Source organism: Cebidichthys violaceus, unplaced genomic scaffold, assembly GCF_023349555.1.
Source record: "Cebidichthys violaceus isolate CVI_PGR_0920_01 unplaced genomic scaffold, fCebVio1.0.p SCAF_1, whole genome shotgun sequence".
Lineage (NCBI taxonomy): Eukaryota > Metazoa > Chordata > Actinopteri > Perciformes > Stichaeidae > Cebidichthys > Cebidichthys violaceus.
In genome coordinates, this window is record NW_027176262.1 from 12,647,347 (window position 1) to 12,666,341 (window position 18,995).

General features: G+C 40.2%; 1 protein-coding gene across 1 annotated transcript in view; it reads left to right on the plus strand.

The window, feature by feature from the left end:
- The window catches only part of dscaml1 (Down syndrome cell adhesion molecule like 1), a 100,662-nt gene extending 82,438 nt beyond the window's left edge, over window positions 1-18,224 (plus strand). Inside the window, exons 22-37 of the mRNA XM_068711150.1 lie at window positions 97-236; window positions 3,286-3,439; window positions 4,581-4,601; window positions 5,769-5,886; window positions 6,146-6,309; window positions 7,941-8,039; window positions 9,408-9,596; window positions 10,467-10,595; window positions 10,757-10,915; window positions 11,053-11,208; window positions 11,381-11,411; window positions 11,546-11,664; window positions 11,838-11,990; window positions 12,165-12,359; window positions 12,522-12,830; window positions 13,241-18,224. Coding sequence (XP_068567251.1) covers window positions 97-236; window positions 3,286-3,439; window positions 4,581-4,601; window positions 5,769-5,886; window positions 6,146-6,309; window positions 7,941-8,039; window positions 9,408-9,596; window positions 10,467-10,595; window positions 10,757-10,915; window positions 11,053-11,208; window positions 11,381-11,411; window positions 11,546-11,664; window positions 11,838-11,990; window positions 12,165-12,359; window positions 12,522-12,830; window positions 13,241-13,791 — 2,687 coding nt within the window. The 3' untranslated portion in view covers window positions 13,792-18,224. The remainder of the gene's footprint in view (window positions 1-96; window positions 237-3,285; window positions 3,440-4,580; window positions 4,602-5,768; window positions 5,887-6,145; window positions 6,310-7,940; window positions 8,040-9,407; window positions 9,597-10,466; window positions 10,596-10,756; window positions 10,916-11,052; window positions 11,209-11,380; window positions 11,412-11,545; window positions 11,665-11,837; window positions 11,991-12,164; window positions 12,360-12,521; window positions 12,831-13,240) is intronic.
- Window positions 18,225-18,995: the final 771 nt, after the last annotated feature.

An 18,995-nucleotide genomic window follows, 5' to 3' on the forward strand; every position in this document is an offset into this window, starting at 1 on the left:
CAACACATGTACACATACTGTACATGCAGATAAATATACCTGGTTCACGTTTTACTCTGCCCTCCATTTCTCTCTTTGCTACCCTTTATGATTCAGACCCCGGACCCCCAGCTGGCATCAAAACTGTGCCCTCCTCTGCCAGCAGTGTCGTGGTGTCCTGGTTACCTCCTCACAAGCCAAATGGAATCATCCGCAAATACACCATCTACTGCTCTAGCCCCGGCTCTGGCCAACCGGTAAGTTTCAAGAGGGGTGCAGAGAGTTTCAGGGTTGAGAAGTGAATGAAAGAGAGAAAAGGGGGAAGAGTACCATCCAAAAATGGCTGGTGATGAAGGGGGAATTATCCTTTATTTATGTAGAATACAGCTTCTGTTATACTTTTTATATGATGCTGAGATAGATTTAGTGATTTAATTATGACGCTGTACTGCATTTGTATGTTTGTGGATGTGTGTTTGTCTCTCGGTGTGTGTGGTCTAGTGCTGCAGTCTCAGCAAGATGTGTGTGTGAAATGAGCTCTCCTAATACCGCAGTGTGTGTGCGTGCAAGCTCGCCCTCCAGCCTCATTTACATATCTGCGTCTCATCACGTTGCCAGGACAACCTCATCTGTTCATCAACGAGGGCAGAAAACAAGCCGACAGAAAACACACACTCTCACTTACGTACAGACACACACACACACACACACACACACACACACACACACTCACACGTGTACCACACCATGCATATAAGAGGTCCATATATATATATATATATATATATATATATATATATATATATATATATATATATATATATATGCAACTAGTGTTTTTATGAAGTGCAAATTCAAAAGCAAGAAATGTATCCTGCTTTTACACACACACACACACACACACACACAAATGCACCATATACATACCGATCTAGAATATGCATGCATTTTCTCCTTAGTCTCTGTCATTCACAAAATCTGTCTGTCCATCCATCCATCTATCCATCTCTCTCTCTCTCTCTCTCTCTCTCTCTCTCTCTCTCTCTCTCTCTCTTCTCTCTCTGTCGACCCATCTCTCTTTCTATCCATCTCTTTCTCTTTCTCTCTCTGAAGCCCCCATGCAGAGTTTGCGATGATTACTATGTAAATGAGTGCAACTGGAGAGAAGGAAGGAGGGATAGGGGGGTCAGACACACCGAGCGGGGAGTACTTTTGTTCCTCTTTTCATTATCTCTCTCTATCGTTCCCCGGATCACCGCTATCTCCACGCCGGAGGAATATTTTAATATCCGTTACAGCAACACACACTCTGTCACTCCCCCCTCCCTTCCTCCCAACATCTAAACACCCACCCACCCATTCATCCATCCATTTATCCATCCATCCATCCCTCCACCCACCTACCCACCCATCCATCCATCCCTCCATCCATACCACTGCCTGCAGTGCAGACTATATAGACAAATGTACAGAGAGGAGAAGAAGAAGACATTGATATACGTAAGAGTCAGGGGAGAAATGCAGAGAGGATGTAAAACAGAGGGGGGGACTGGTAGATAGATGGAAGGAAAAGCAAGGATTGGGCCCACAGATGACAGGGAAATGTGGAGAGGGGCAGGAAAATGAAGAGAAGGATGAAGAGTGATGGTGCAGTGGGGTAAAAGGATAGGCAGAGAGAAAAATATCGAAAGGACAGGGACAAGAGGAATGGATGATGAACAGGAAACACAGGGAAGTAATAAAAAGCCCAATGGATTCCTCCATGATGGCCTGCTCATAAATGTGAAAAACAACATGAATACTGGAATCTATTTGCCCAGAATAAACCATTCTGCAGACAACAACCCAGCAGGATAGGACAGAGCTCAGCAACACTGCAGTGTCTTTGCAGGTTTTACAGGTCTCTGCATTTAGTGACTCTTCAAACCATTTGACACTTGTATTGCAGTCTTCATTTCACCTGTGCATGAGCGCCTGTCAGTCAGAAATGTAAGCCAGTGTCAAACAGTGGTAAAACATGTGATTTAGAAGGTGGCAGTGAGTGTTACGTATTACCTTGCAGCATGTGTGTCTGTGTGTTATTTTTTTTTTGGTGGTATTCTATTCATAGCAGAGGCCAGCAGCACAGAAACAGACAGAGCTGCTGAGGGTCTGTGCGTGTACTTGGGTGTCGGGATACCTGAGGAGTAGATGAAGAGTAGGTTTTGAGTGAATAAGGGTATAAGTGGTGGGTAGATGATAAGTGACTGGCAGGCAGTAAAACAAAAAGAGAGTTTGTGTGTGTTTGTGTGTGCATGTGTTTAAGGGACTGTGATGCGTATATGTCTAGACAGTAGACACATGTCTGGGTTAAACACACTGCAATTACACATCCACCTCCGGGTCATGCCACTGTATGTGTGTGTCAGTGTATTTGTGCTCGCTTGTGTGCATCCATTCCTTTCTCTGCCTGTTCATTGGACTCCTCCTCTCCTCTCGTCTCTGTCATTACTGATGCCTGTAGTAGATAGGCCTCATTAGTGTATGACTGTTCGTGATATCTCTGACTGACTCATTTGTCTGTCCCCCATTGTTCTCCTCTGTCTCATATCTTTGTCTCCCCTCCCTGAGGAGAACAGCAGAGGAGAGGGAGTGGGCTTCTTCCCACATTCTAACCCTCCCGCCTCTCTCTCCCCCGGTTCTTATCCTCACTCCCTCCAGCTATTTTTGCCTTATCATAATATGACGTGCCCCAGACCCTCTGTATCTTCATCCCCATTCTCCTCACTTTTCCTGTAATACTGACTCAAGGAGAGCATACAGGGCTTGGTTTACATTAGAATGATGTTCACTCAGTACTTCACATTACGTCTGCCTCTCCAGCAAAATTATCTTTGGCTTCCCCCAGAATTTACTTTGTGCTCCTTAACATTAATATATATATATATATATATATATATATATATATATATATATATATATATATATATATATAATATGATACAATGCAGATTGCGTGATATGACAGAGAGATGTTTTGAAAAATAAATGTAATGCAATACTTTATTTTGTGGTTATGTACCTGATACAACAGCTTATTTCTACAAAACTTTTCAAGGGGAACAGAATAAATAAAACAAGTGAATATATTGCAGCCTACTAGCAGATATGTGTTTTGATTTAAAACAGAATAGTCCTAAGATGTTTAAGGTTAATATAATATGGCGTGACATGCTAGGATGTTTGGAGTATGCTTAACTCTGTGTTATAAAACATATTGCTCCTGCAGTTCTTCCCAGATTAAACCTCTCTTTTTGGTTCCCCCAGCTACCCAGTGAGTATGAAGCCAATCCAGAGCTGCTTTTCTACAGAATCACTCACCTCAACCACCGGCAGCAGTACCTGATCTGGGCTGCAGCCGTCACCACTGCAGGCCGGGGTAACTTCAGTGACAAGGTCACTGTAGAGCCAGCAGCCAAGGGTGGGTCCTTCGATATGCAGATTCATTATGAGAGGCATACACTAGTACTTGGATGCTAAGTAAACATGGTTTTAGTCATTTGCAGGTCAAAATAGTTTTTGTTAAATTGTTACATGCGTTAAATTGTTTCAACAGTATCTAAAGGGAAAGTGCTCATCTTGAACACATCAAAGTCTGCATACAATTCTTTGGGAGTGCTACGGCATATGTGACAAAGTTATATAAAACCCTTCGTGCCTCCAGAGAGTGCTGTGCGAAATCTGATCAATTGCCTAAAGTGATGTCACTAGAGATCAATCCTGTCTAAAGAACACAATACAACAAAATCTGGGTGTGTTGAGTTAGAAAGGAGTGAGCTTACCAGTCCTCTGTAACCCGTCATCATCTCTGCATGAGGCAGCTGTAATGTAATGTAGCCTCGGCAACAGCTCGAGGCTACATTAGCTTTTACTAGCATAACACACGGATCTCTAACCGAACTGTCGGTAGTCAAATTGCATTGTGGATCATGTAGAAGGCAGGTTTTACAATAAAGAGGAATGCTTGGAATAAAAAAGACAATATTCCTTGTATTGTTGCATTCATTTAGATATTTTTTTTAATTGGTCCATCATGAGTTGTCAATGTTAAAGAAGTGCGATGATAAATTAATGGAGTACTCTTTTAATTGCCTGTATTTCAATGTGTATTTACACACTGCTTCACATTGAAATATTGTCATTCAAATACAAGTGAAACACGTCTATGTACGTATATGTGTGTATGTATGTATGTATTTAAAAAACGGCTTTAATTTTTCAACCAAATTTAGCCATATGTTGACCTCTAAAGCTGAAATGCTTTTTACCTTCAAATCACCGTATCAGTGGTGATTGGATGGTTGACACCACACACACTGTCCTTGTTTTTTCTGACATTTCTGGTGCTTGTTCTCTCTCTGTCTCCGTCTCTCTCTCTCTTTCTCTGTCTTTCTTTCTCTGTCTCTCTTTCTCTGTCTTTCTTTCTCCGTCTCTCTCTCTCTCTCCATCTCTCTCTCTTTCTCTGTTTTTCTTTCTCCATCTCTCTCTCTTTCTCTGTCTTTCTTTCTCTCTCTCTCTCTCTCTCTCTCTCTCTTTCTCTTTCTACCATTTCCCTCTCTTAGGAACTGTTACGACACTGACACGTATTCCTCTTCAAGCCTCTTATTGACAATGCCATCAACTAAAAATAATCTCTCTCTTACTTTGTCACTTGCTCTGTATAACTCCTCTGCATGGTTTTCAACCTCACCTCCGGTTTTTGAGGATGTGCTATTGATTTCAGAGTTCAGAGGGCACCAGATAAACTGGCCTGAATCAGGTAAATGATAAGAGTGGAAGCAAAAGGGAGAACCGCAGGTTGAGGAAGAAAAAAAAGGAAAGAAAACCACAGGAACAGAGCCAACTAATACACAAGACAATAGAGAAGCAGAGTGTTTAAGAAAATGATGAGGGCAGTTAATCAATAGGCTTTGGATTAAAAGACAAGAAGAATAAGGGAGTAAGAATGAATAGAGTGCACTTCCCACCATATTATCCTTTCCTGTTGTATCCATTCGTTCCTTTGACTGCTGGGTGCAAAGGTTTGCAAGTTTATGTGTGTGTGTGTGTGTGTGTGTGTGTGTGTGTGTGTGTGTGTGTGTGTGTGTGTGTGTGTGTGTGTATATGTGCGTGTGCACTCGTACGGGTGGGTGCGTCAGCTGATCGGCAGCTGTAAAAGGCAGTGTGCTTCAGGCTTTCCCACTCAATACTTCATTCAACCTTAACATAAGTGCACTAGAGCACTTGCATTAAGACGCCAAGCTTGAGAAAGAAAAGGAGAAGGAGAGAGCGGGTGGGGGGGATTGACAGAGAAAGAGTGTTATGTGCCTGAATAGATTTTTTTTTTAATAGCCTCTCTGCTCAATCCTTGTCCTATCTTATATTCTTACACATACACTATTCTCTGCTGGACAATGTCACATTTCACACCGATTTATTTTCCACCAAGTGTGAATCATGATAAATACATTACACACTCTGCTAGTAAATCCTGTTTATTGAAAGAATCCCAAATTGAAAACAAATCAATTGCATATCAACCATTACATTCCTGTATTGATTTAACACATTCTGACACCTCTACTGCATTTGTTTATCGTGTTTAAAAATTGTTTATTTGACAATGGCAAGATTAACCGATTGGTACATATTAATTAGGCTATTGCCTTTCTTGTCTACATGTTAATACTAACAGCTCTAATGGTCTTTGTTCAATCGCTCTGCCTCCATACACCTTTCATTTTTACATTTCGTTCTTCATCTTCCACCAGCCCCCGCTAAGATCCTGTCATTTGGGGGCACAGTGACCACTCCCTGGATGAAGGAGGTGCGACTGCCCTGTAGCTCAGTAGGAGAACCTACACCTACTATAAAATGGACCAAAGACAGGTAATAGCCTCCCCAGAAATGTTATGTAAAGCTGAGTTTATGATGCTGCTGTGATGTGTCTAAGAGCGAATTAGTATTTAAGTATCTTGGTATCTCAAAACAAATGTTATGCAGCTCTGTAACACAAACTGAGATCATGTTGAACGGATACTTTTGGACAATTTGCAACACTTGAAACAAAATAAATAACCTTTTGTCGCAATCTAGAAAGAATCATTGATGACGTCCTCCCATGATTCTCTCTTTCTCTCTCTGTTAGTGAGGACACAGCCATCCCAGTGTCTCTAGATGGACAACGTCTCATTCTGGCCAATGGGACACTGGTGCTGCGCTCTGTCAAAGCTGAAGATTCTGGTTACTACACCTGCACCGCAACCAACACGCTGGGCTTTGACACCATCATTGTCAACCTTTTGGTACAAGGTATGAAAGTGGCAATAATGGCATTAATACCTGTACCTTTCAGACTATTTAATTTGGTCCATTCAACTGTGGTTGCAACTTACTTTTATGCCTGCAGTTCTTGCTGAAAATGAGAAACTGTAATACATTTTAACCACCTTAATAAAATTATAATATAATAATAATATCTTAGTACAAGGCAAGTTGATTTATATAGCATTTCTGCTACAAGGCAATTCAAATTGCTTTAAATCAAAAGACAGACAGAGACAGAGTGCAAAAGAAACAAATTTATGTAAATACAATTCAAATTTAAGAGTCAAGAGAATAGCAAATAAAAACAAGCTAAAACCATGTGTAAAAAACGTATCTAATAAAAGGCAAACATAAAAATCTTCAGCTTTGATTTAAAAGAAGTGGGGGTTGTGGCTGACTAGCACGTAAAAACTGAACTCTGCTTCTCCACGTTTCATTTTGACTCTGGGGACAGAAAGCAGACCTGTCCCAGATGTTGTGAGGCGTGTGGTGTATTTTGGCCCTAAACGATTCAGTGCTTTATAAATCTGTCATAAAACTTTTTTTGACAGATAGGAAGCAAGTGTAAAGACCTCAGAACGGGAGTGATGTGATTCACTTTCTTGATCTTAGTGAGGACTGGAGCAGCAGCTTACTGAATCAGCTGCAGCTGTCTGATTGATTTGTTAGGGAGACCTGTGAAGACACCGTTACAGTAGTAGAGTCTGCTGAAGATAAATGCATGGACAAGTTGTTCCAAGTCCTGCTGAAAAATAAATCCTTTAATCCTTGATATAATCTTAAGGTGGAAGTAGTCTGACTTTCTATTTGTCTTAATGTAGTTATTAAATTTCAGGCCTGAGTCCATGACTACACCAAGATTTCTGGCTTGGTTTGTGGTTTTTAACATTGCAGACTGAAATTGAGCACTAACTTTAAAACGTTCTTCCTTGGCACCAAACACTACTACCACATTTTGATCTTTGTTTCATTAAAGAAAATTCTCACACATCCAATCATTGATTTGTTCAATGCATTAACATGTGCAGTGATTTTATGGGACCATAGTCCCCTGATGATATGGCTATGTAAATTAGTGTGTCATCTGCATAATTACAGTAACTTATTTTGTTGTTTTCCATGATCTGAGCTAGTGTAAACATGTACATGTTAAACAGAAGAGCCCCAGAATAGAGCCTTGGGGAACTATGCATGTCAGATTTGTCCATCCAGATGTGTAGTTACCTATAGACACAAAGTAGTCCCTGTCCTTTAAGTAGGATTCAAACCAATTTAGTGCTGTGCCAGAAAATCCCACTCAGTTTTCTAGTTGGTCTAGTAGTATGGTGTGGTGGACCGTAGCAAATTCAATACTGAGATCAAATAATATTATGACAGAAATGTTGCCACTGTTTGTGTTTAAGTGGATCATTGAAGACCTTAACAAGAGCAGTATCGGTGCGTTGTTGTGATCAAAAACATTGAAAGACATCAAGAAGTTGTTTAGCTGTTGAAAAATAGCCTTTTCACTTATTTTACTTAAAAATGGGAGATATGGGCCTATAATTGTTCATTAGTTATATGTCTAGATAGTACAAGTAGTATTGAGCTGTTAACTTTTTGTGTCTCATCCTCAGTCCCTCCAGACCAGCCTCGTCTAACCGTTTCCACCACCTCCACCTCCTCCATCACTCTGGCTTGGATACCAGGAGACAACGGAGGCAGCTCTATCAGAGGTACGTGGCCCTGCACAAAGCTGTCTTTCTGTCTGTCTTTCTCTAAACTTGCATCTCTTTCTTCTCGTCTGTTGCCAGTGTGTCTAAAGGTATACAGAGTTTTGCTTTAGGTCATTGGGTTGGGTTTATACATAGAATGTGAATGTGAAAAATATTTTCTCTTATAAAAAATATATCTCTTTTAACTGGCACATTGTTAGTGTGCATACTGATCTAGTAGTTTATTGTTTGGCTGTAAAAACTATGAAGAAAATTAAATTAGATCAGATTCAAAAACATCTCTTTGAATCATTTGTTTAATTATATTTTAAAGCCACTAAAAGCTGTAACAATATAATGTTTTTGTGTTATTAATGTGGGTTAGCATACTGCCAGGAAGACCCAGAGAAAGCATTACAATCATGCAAGTCAGAAGTAATGTATTGTAATCCGTTGGGTGTGCAGCTTTATGTTCAAATAATGATGGTCCACCAAGCTGTATTTGCATACATCATTCAGTGTCTCATACATTAGTGAAGCTTATATGTATATCTTGTATGTATAACAGAATGCAGGTCTGTCTGTGAGGCCATCTGCACAGTGTCAGCAGTCCACATTAAGCAGATATTTTGCAATTACTTCTGCAGTGTCTTCTGAAAAGTATTCCAGCTTGTGTAAAAAAGAAATAGAGAAATAAATAAAGAGATGAATACATCCTGTAGGCTAGTAATCCTAAAGTTTGAACTGATGCTGTCTTCTAATCTTGTCTACAATAGTTTGTTGTGCTGTTCTTGACCATTATGTTCTGCTGTGTTCTCTTCTGTTGTGTGACAGACAGAGAGTGACTATAAAACTTATAAACCTGCAGGATCTGCACATATTAACCTCTCTAATGTTTTGTGCTCAATCACACCATCTGTTAGAGAGAGAGGGAGGAAAAATATGGTACAAAGACTACAATGAAACACAGAGAGGAAGACATTATATATACATAATTATATACACACAGAAGAAAAGACGGACACAGAGGGAGGATTAGATGTAAAGTGTCTCGCAGCAGCAGGGAGTTGGCTCTCCTAGGCAGCTGATTATAAAAACAGTCACCACATTGCATACCCTCATTTACATAGATGCTCAGTCAGCGGCATCCCAGTCTTGGGGTTTGTAGGTAACTAATGGCGTCGTAGACAGAGAGCAGCTAGACCGTCCTCCAATCGGGCCGTTCTGGGCAAGAGAAGTACAGTGTGACACTGCCATCTAGCGAACAGTAGAGGTACCAATGTCTAATGTTATGTTGGGTTGGTGCAAAATGAGTTCTTTATCTCAACAGTTAAAAAAAAGAGAATTATGTAATAAAGACAGATAATAATAATTATTCTGTGTATACAGGTTTTGTGCTGCAGTACTCTGTAGACAACACAGAGGAATGGAAAGATGTTTTCATCAGTTCTAGTGAACGCTCCTTCAAATTGGACAACCTGCGCTGTGGCACCTGGTATAAAGTAAAGCTGGCTGCAAAGAACAGTGTTGGAGCTGGACGCATCAGTGAGATCATCGAGGCAAAGACCCATGGGCGAGGTGAGAAGCCTGGAATAGGTAAAAGTTAAAAGTATTTATAGAATACAGTTTTTCCAATGACGAAGCATATATCTCCATTGTATGGTGGAATAGTGGCAGAGCAATAACAGAATGGCAGAACTTTAAGGACTAAAAATAGGCCACATGTGAGAGGTCTCTGTGGTGCAGTCAACAATGAAGCTTTAGATAGCATTCATCCAACAATATTTATAATTTTGGAACCCTTAAAAACTTACAATAATACCATAAAATCATTCATTCTTGACCTTTCATTATAAACACAGAACAGACTTTTGAAATTGTAAATGCACAATTTTTCTCGTCCTTTTAGATCAATCTCTTTGTTTGTCATCATGTCTTATAGTAGTGACCATTATTTAGTTCAACCAGTGAGTGATTGAATTATAAGGCCAGTGTGTAGCATTTGCCGGCATCTAGAAGTGAGGTTGCAGAATGTAACCAACTGAAACTTCTCCCGTGTGCCAAGCATGTAGGAGAACCACGGTGTCGGACACGAAAATGCGAATGACTATTTAGAGCCAGTGTTTGCGTTGTATGTTCTGGGCTACTGTAGAAACATGGCGGTGCAACAAAGTGGTCTCCATGAAGAGGACCCGCTCCCTATGTAGATATAAATGGATCATTCCAGGCTAACGAAAACATAACAATTATTTTCCAGTGATTATATACTAAATAAAACATACTAATATAATACTCATTTCTGCCAATAGATCCCCCTAAAAGCTACACACTGGAGCTTTAGATGATATTTAGTAAATCTAGTAAGATATTTTTGTAGCACCTACTATAGCAGTTATACATTTACAAATTGTAATCTGAATGGACAAATGCATCATGATTTTGCTTCAGAACCCCAGTTCAACAAGGATCAGCCGGTCTTCACACACATTAACTCCAGCCATGCCCGCCTCAACCTGCAGGGTTGGGCCAGTGGAGGCTGTCCAATCAGCGCTGTCACACTGGAGTTTAGACCAGAAGGTGGGTCACTGCTTTTTCAAGTTGCAATAGTATTTTGAGGTATCGTGCAACAAATCGAATAGGAAAAATTTGCATGTAACAAAGAAATGTTTTAATTGAAACCAATAAGGAGAGAAAAGAGATCAGACTTAACACTGATATGGTGTGTGTACTTGATGCAGGTACATGGGCATGGCAGAATGTACGTACGAATGCCACCACAGATGTGTTTCTGGCAGAGCTGCGTGAAGCAACCTGGTATGAGTTGAAGATGAAAGCCTGTAACAGCGCTGGCTGTGGAAACCAGAGCTCCCAATTTGCAACACTGGACTATGATGGTAGTGAGTAGATGACTTTCTCTGTTTGGCAATCCATTTGTATGAACAGTGGTGTTGCTAATAAGAAATTCACTTTACTGGATACCTTAAAATATTATTGTGAAACAGCAGTAAGTAACCCCTGCTCTTCCTGTGTGCAGGCACAATTCCACCGATCAAATCCCCCCTGGAGAAGAACGATGATGTCAAGAAGCTGTTTTCGATTGGCAGTCCTGTGATCTTGGTCACATTAGGTGTTGCGCTCCTCTTCATCATTCGCAAGAAACGCAAAGAAAAGAGGCTGAAGAGACTGAGAGGTGAGAGAAGTGCTAGGAAGGAATTGGCAAAAAGAACAAAGCAGTCTTAAGAGAGATTCCTGAAGCAGACTTCAGAGAGAAACTTCAATAAAGTCTTGAGAGTTGTATTTATTTTAAAGATTGATTTGTGTGTCAGGAATATATAATTTGTTATGCTCTATGCTCTCTGTAGATGCCAAAAGCCTGGCAGAGATGCTAATCAGGTAAGACTGCTATTTCCGAATCTTGCACAAAATCTGTCTGAAATATGATTTAGTTTAACTCAAAAGTAATTCCTCGGAAATGTTTAAGCCGTGAATGTTTGTGTGTGTGTGCTCGTCGTATATCTCTGGATTAGTAAAAACAACCGCAGCTTTGACACCCCAGTGAAGGGACCACCTCAGGGCCCACGGTTACACATTGACATCCCCAGAGTGCAGCTGCTAATCGAAGACAAAGAAGGCATCAAGCAAATCGGTGAGAGGAAGAGAAAGTTGTTTTGTGTGTTCACGTGTCTGTGCATGAGCTTTGGTTCAAATGGTCTTTATGTCAAATCTAAAATGAAGATTTGGAGGCATTTGACTTATAGTGGTCAGTTTTTTAAACCTGCAATAGCTGCTTTTATGAAATATTGCTTTTATATCTTATAGGTGAGGACAAAGCCACTATCCCTGTGACAGACACAGAGTTCAACCAAACTGGCAACCCTCAGAGCTTCTGCACAGGTGTGTCCGTCCATCACCCTGCCCTCATCCAGAACACCGGCCCTTTGATTGACATGTCAGACATAAGACCAGGAACCAGTAAGTGCTCTCGATCCTCACTGTCCCTTTTTATCAGTAAAAGCAAGTAACTGAAGCAGTTTTGTCGCATGTAGAGTTGTAGAGTGTTCTGCAAATGCTTGTTAATTTTTCTGGTTTTGAACTTCCTCTGTACATATGCACAACCACCTTCTTTCGTCATCCATTTCCCACCAGACCCAGTGTCAAGGAAGAGTGTTAAGTCAGCCCACAGCATCAGGAACCGCTACTCAAGTCAGTGGACTCTGACAAAGTGCCAGGCCTCCACGCCAGCCCGCACTCTCACGTCAGACTGGCGCACAGTTGGCTCCCAGCATGGCATTACTGTCACAGAGAGTGACAGCTACAGTGCCAGCCTTTCACAGGATACAGGTTGGCACATGGGTGAAATGACACTTACAGCCATTAACATGCACATATAAGTAAAGCTATTTGTCAAATGTAAAGGAAAATATGGTTTTACAGTGGGATACACCTCAAAAGGCATTTGTAATACTCTGATTAACTTTATTTCCTTTTCTTTCTCTTTCATAGATAAGGGTCGCAACAGCATGGTGTCGACAGAGAGCGCCTCCTCAACTTACGAGGAGTTGGCAAGAGCATATGAGCATGCCAAGCTAGAGGAGCACCTGCAGCATGCCAAATTTGAGATTACTGAGTGCTTTATCTCTGACAGCTCATCTGACCAGATGACCACAGGTACCAATGACAATGCAGATAGCATGACGTCTATGAGCACACCCTCAGAGCCCGGTATCTGCCGTTTCACTGCCTCGCCACCCAAACCCCAGGACTATGATCGTGGCAAGAATGTAGCTGTGCCCATCCCACACCGCGCCAAGAGTGAGTGGTTGCTGCAAAGCATGGACCTTTTTTTTTAAAGAAATACTTTTCCCATGGCATCAAATTTAAAATGGCTTTAAATATAAACTGAGTTATGACAAAGAAATTGTGTTATGAATTAATACCAGAATCAAAATCAGGCTTTGTAGATACAATTATACATTATAATATAATATAAAAATAGTACACATAAACAATATATACCTCTAAGTTTAGAGAGGATGTTTCTGACTGATGGTTCATATGTACATAGCGTGCAAAGATACCTGTAGTGCTGCCAGAAAAGTCCAGGGCAATAAGCAGTTTAGATGAATACACAATTTCATAGCGTACAAAACTGTTTATTATCTATAGGTGTTTTTTTTGCCTATTTTTTTTCTGCCACATTAAATGTAACTTTTACCATCCAGGTGACTACTGCAACCTACCCCTCTACATGAAGTCAGATCCCTTCTTTCGAAAGCAGTCGGACCATCATGACCCATGTCCAGTGGTTCCACCCCGTGAAGCCTCTATTCGTGGCCTTGCGCAGCGAGCATACCACACCCAGGGACGTCATGTGACTATGGACTCTGCAAAGCAGCAGGCCCTAACCATGGGCCACTCTGGCCTGTCCAACCTCACTTCCTCTGGAGGAGCAACAGGAGGCTGTGGTGGAGGTATTGGAGGGGCATCTGCTAGCTCTAGCAGCTCCACACTTCCCCAGAGGACTCTCACCATGCCAGGCTCTTCTTCCTCAGTGGCCCAAAGTGCAGCGGCAGCTGCTGCTACTGCTGCAGCTGCTGCAGCATCATCCTCCAGTACCACAGGAGGGACTCCAGGAGGTGCCTCGTCATCCTCCTCCAAGATGGGAGGATCCAGAGACTCTCTGCTGGAGAGCAGCTCCTCGGGCTTAGGCAGACTACAGAAGCAGAGGGATGGAGGGGCAGGGGCCTACTCCAAGTCATACACACTGGTGTAGCCTGCCATCACCGCGGCCTGTCACTGTAACTCTTAATGGAATGCTGGTCAAGCCAACGCTTGCCTGAAGCCTCTATGGAAAGGTGGGATGAGGAACATATACATGCACAGCTGATCTGTCAGTGCCTGCGCTGTGGCAGGCTGCAGGGGGCTGGTTGGGTTCCCATTGACACTACGGTATGAAGGGGTCAGAGTTGGGTCTCCACAGCACAGGGGTTTGCCTTTCTTTCTGCCTGATTGCTTTCTATTATTATTGTGTCATCTTTTTCTATCCCTAATTTCATCACCCTGGAAATCACTTGCCAAAACATAAATGATTTATCCGTTCACCTCATATTTTAATTTTCTGGTAAGGACACAGTACTTATGCACAAAATGCTTTCCACATGCACTGTCTTGTTTTCTGGATCAAAACAGTCCTAGAATGAGCCAGGTTGCTAGTGGTTTTTAGGTTTTTAAATATGTTACTTTTCTGGTCTCTGATGGAAAAAGAGCTCATATCACAGCATTGTGCCATTACAGGATGCTTTTACTGTATGCATAAACTACCCACCTTGGTGTTACACTGGCTCTGGGAGGTTACGCCATCATGGATTAACACATTAGAGGCAATGAAACAACTGTTGCCTCAGTAACTGTTTTGAGTTGAGAATTTTCTTCCTCAAGCAATGGATGAAACAGCATAGTGGTGTTAATTGATGCTTTTATAAACAGAAACAAAGCTGAGGAGATTCAAAAAATGTCAAACATCAAGTGAAAGATGAAATCAAACCTTTTACTCCCCCATCAGTTTTCTGTTTATTTTCTGATGATATATGATAGAAAAAGTTAGAACGGATCCAAGTAACAGTAACCTTCACAAGCCTGCGTGTGTGTGGGTGTATATGTGTAAATATATATGAATACATGTGGCAGGCAACACCAACAGTGGACTTTTTGAAAATCAATCAGTATGCTGACCTCTCTGGCAGACGTCTGTGTCAAAACCGAACCCCCTCCACTCGTACCTGTGAAGAGGATTCAAACAGTAACGATGATGATGCTGACGATGTAACATTATGATCCTAAAATGGTCCAGCATTTTGTTTTGAAGTGAGATTGACAGAAATGCTTAAGAAATTATACTTAAGAGGAGGTTGGTTCAAAAGAGAGCAATTACAGATGAAAGAGGTTCTTTTCAACAAAAAAGCAAGAGACCTTTTTATTATCATGGCACCACAATGCCATTTTTCTTTGTTGACTCATTTTACCTGTATCCACTTTTCCCTTTCTATCCTTCCCCATCTTCAGTCCTACCCACCCAGTCTCCCATCATATCCATACAGTGTCACTGTGACCTACTGCTAGCATACTGGCTAGTTAAGAAGACAGACAGACTGAGAGAAGAGGTCTAATATGCACAGACAGGCAGAAATGCTACTTGATGTTCATTATAACTTGAATGGAGAGACAAGTTGTGAATATACAGTAAATTTATTGAGATGTATACAAGAAAAATCATATTTGTATGAAGTGATCTTAAATTTATGAACAGACAATGACTTAGAGATTATAGACCGAGAGATCAAGTGTTGATAGAATTTGCAGTTGTGTTAGGAAAACAAGAGGGGGTTACAAAGCAGAGAGATAAGTGGTGTCCAGAACTAAAAGATGTGTTTTCAAGTCCCTCCACCTCACTGAAATTTATTTTAGCTTTATGCATGGTACTGTATCTGCTAACTCTCTAAGTTTGTTTTCCCCATTTCTTCTCCCAAAGCTTAAACCCATAACAAAGATGGTTCCAAAAAAATGAGTTGCTCCAAATGTTTTGCAATGGTAAAACGTAACATCAGGGCTCTCGCAATAGAAAAAAGATATGATATATGTTTGTTTTCAAAAGTATGTACATATATATTTCTATTCAAATATATAGCAAATATATGAATATTGAAAAAAGCAGAGAAATATAAAAGCCGTTCTAATTGAAAATATATTTAAAAGATCACAAGACAATCACTCAGAGTGAAAAACTGCAAGAAGGAAAAATGAAAAAGAAGAGGGTGGCTTAAACGGGTAGCACAACCATGGACGGGAGAACTTTGAAAGAAAGAAAGTGATGTGAAAGAAAGTTAAATACTGAAACGGAGGTTTGAGGAATGATACTATGACCCCCTTGTGATTTTGTAAATGTTCCAGCTGCAAAGCCTGTGCAGCAGGTAGCAGCTGAGAAGACAAGCACAGTAAAGTCAAATTATAGTGTGAGATTGTGTTGCTGGTTAACTGTGGTCTATGGCTCAGTGCAGAAAGTGTGGTGTTGAAAAAGAAAACCGTAAAACAAGGACAGCCTATACAGTAAGTGAGCCTATTGTAATATGTTGTATTGTACCTTCCAAAGGTGTGTTCACAAACTCAATGCCATTACCTGACTATAATTAATGAAGACAAACAGACCGAAAAGTATTTCTGCTTCTTATCTGTGTCATAGTGAGTCCTCCCCAAACTCCAGGACTGCAGGCTAATAAAAATACCACACAGTAACGATTATAACTGCTCATATATGTGTTATGCTCCCTTTAATTTTAAATCTAAACAGGAAAGAAATGAATTAAAAGCTTACCTGTGTTAATGGGTAGGTTGCCTTTCCTTTTGGCCTTTATGTTTCAAGTTGTGCAAATACTTGTTTTCAGTAAAACAAGAGTTTGGAAATGGGGGAAGCTTGTTTAAGCGACCATAAACAGTTGTATGGATATCGGATGGAGTGATGAAACAAACTCCTGTCCAACCTGCTTTCCCCAATTCTTCAGTGAAATTGCCTCTACTGTAAAACACTGATCTACTATCAGTTTGCTAAAAGTATATGAAATGTATACCTTTAAGGAAAATGACACCCTTTGTTACCTTTACACTGTTACTGAGAACAGAGAATGTAAAGTAATGCTAAAAACAACAGCTTTATATTTTGTGAAAATGCTTATTTGCTTTCTCGCTAAGAGTTAGATAAAAATATGACATATAGTACAAAAATTAAAGTGTAAAAATGACAAGTTGTGGTTTTACAGAGGTTATGTGCTGGAATATTTCACGGCCGGGAGAAGTCTTGTCCTCATTGTGTTGCTGCCAGGCAACCAGCGAAGACGTTTTTACACTTACTTGTTTTTGGACAGACTGAACAAACGAAATATAAAATGTAAAATAGTAAGCTATTTTATGCTGGCAGGTGGATCTTGTTACTTTCTAAAGCTAGCTGTTTTGATCTTCTTATCCAACTCATGGCAATAGAGCAAATAAGCGTATTTCCCTAAATATCAAACTATGCCTTCAATGTTTTTCAGGATGATTTCAATTCAAGTGTAATATATTTGTTGTTGTATTCAATTCCACACACCCTGACCTGTCAGAAGTACACAGTACTGCAGAAATATTTTGGTGAGCAATCCTGAATTCTGGACTTTTTTGTCCTCCTACAAGCATACATTTTATTTTAAGGCCAAAACTAAAATTGACTTGTTTTCAAGGCAAATGCAAACCTGCCAGATTGGTAACCATACTCTACACCAACATTTACAGTACAGTTATTTTTATTCCCTGTGCAGAACATTTCTTGGCAGCAGCCTTTCTTAATTGGCCAGACATCTGCAATGTTTCAATGACTAATGAGTGATTTAGGGTGGATTTTTCCTTAAAATACAATAAAATACTTTTAAAACTGAGTCTGTGTTCATGAGGCCAACTTCACATGTGCTACTTCCCCAACCTTTTTCACATCTGCTCAACCAATCAGATCTTCCCCTCTCACTGGACCCCTTGCCCACTTATTAAACATTATTTCTATCCATAATAGGAAACTTGTGTACATAGGAAAGTGTTTTGTATAAATGAGTACTATTTTCGACATCTTCACTAGAAACCAGGGCACAATGTAAACTTTGAACTGAAGTTATTGTAATGAAACAGAGGAGGACTTAATGAAAAACTATAGAACTATACAGACACTGCTTTATCTTGATTCATCGATCAGAGTGGACCATGCATAGTTAACAATATTTATTTCTTCTTTTACAGGACATTTGGTTGCATTGTCTCTTTTTTTATTGTTTTTTTTTTTTAAATCTTGTTTTGATTTAGATTTTTTACTTTGTCACAGTTTGCTTGATTTAGATTTTGCCTTTTTTAAATTCCACTTTTTTGGGGGCGGGGGGTGGGAGGAGGACGGCAGCATTGCATGTTCTGAAAATTTTGCTGGTGATTAAAAAGGGGAAATGGTGAATTTAACAATTTAAAAAGGGGTATAATTAAAACATTTTAAAAATGCAGATGTTGTTCCTTAAACTTTTATGGGGAAACATTGCTTCAATTTGCAATTGCTTGTGTTTAACTCTACATTTTCTTTTCTATGAAAACAAACAAAAACAGAAAAAGAGTACTCAACACCTTGTGCAATAAAGCTATCTTTTTATGAACTGTGATGCTGTTATTCATTATTTCACAACCATAAAGTATAAGTATATAATATATATAATATTATATCATCAACACCTGGATGTTCATATAATTCAGAACCTGATTGAAACACTAGAGGGCATCATGCTGTAATGAAACACAGCAAAGGCTTCCAGAGGAGTTTATTGACAGGTTGGTACAATTTGTTTTTGAAAGACCCACGTGTTAACAAATTATTGGATTTATATTTTCCTCCTTACTAATACACTCAAACACTGGTTATATATATTTACAGCATACTTGCATCATCACAGCATATCAAAACTAGCATTCATTCAGATGTACACTGTATTATAATACATATTTCACATATAATTGTAGATATTATGACAATACGCTGTTTGAAATGGAAGCTATTACTGTTATGTTATTGTTTGTACTGTGTCACTAATCCAGGAGCTTTGACTGTATGCACTTTTGAATATGACTGATTATATGCTTGTGTTATCACAGAGTTCATCCATTATTTCGTGAATCCACATACATCCCACTTGCTTCCTGTTGTCTCCCAGACTTGCAGTACAGGTACCGCCATCCCTCTTTGTCCATCTACTTGCCATTCTTATGTTTCTTCTGTTGGAACTTCCTGAAGTGGGTCTGGATGGTGGCTGCGGCCTTTTCAACTTCAACGGGGCTGAGCGGAGGAACAGCAGGCGTGGTGCACGTCCCATTGCTGGCATTGGAGTCTGAGCACGACAGGACACAGGGGATAGCCAGAGAGGCTGA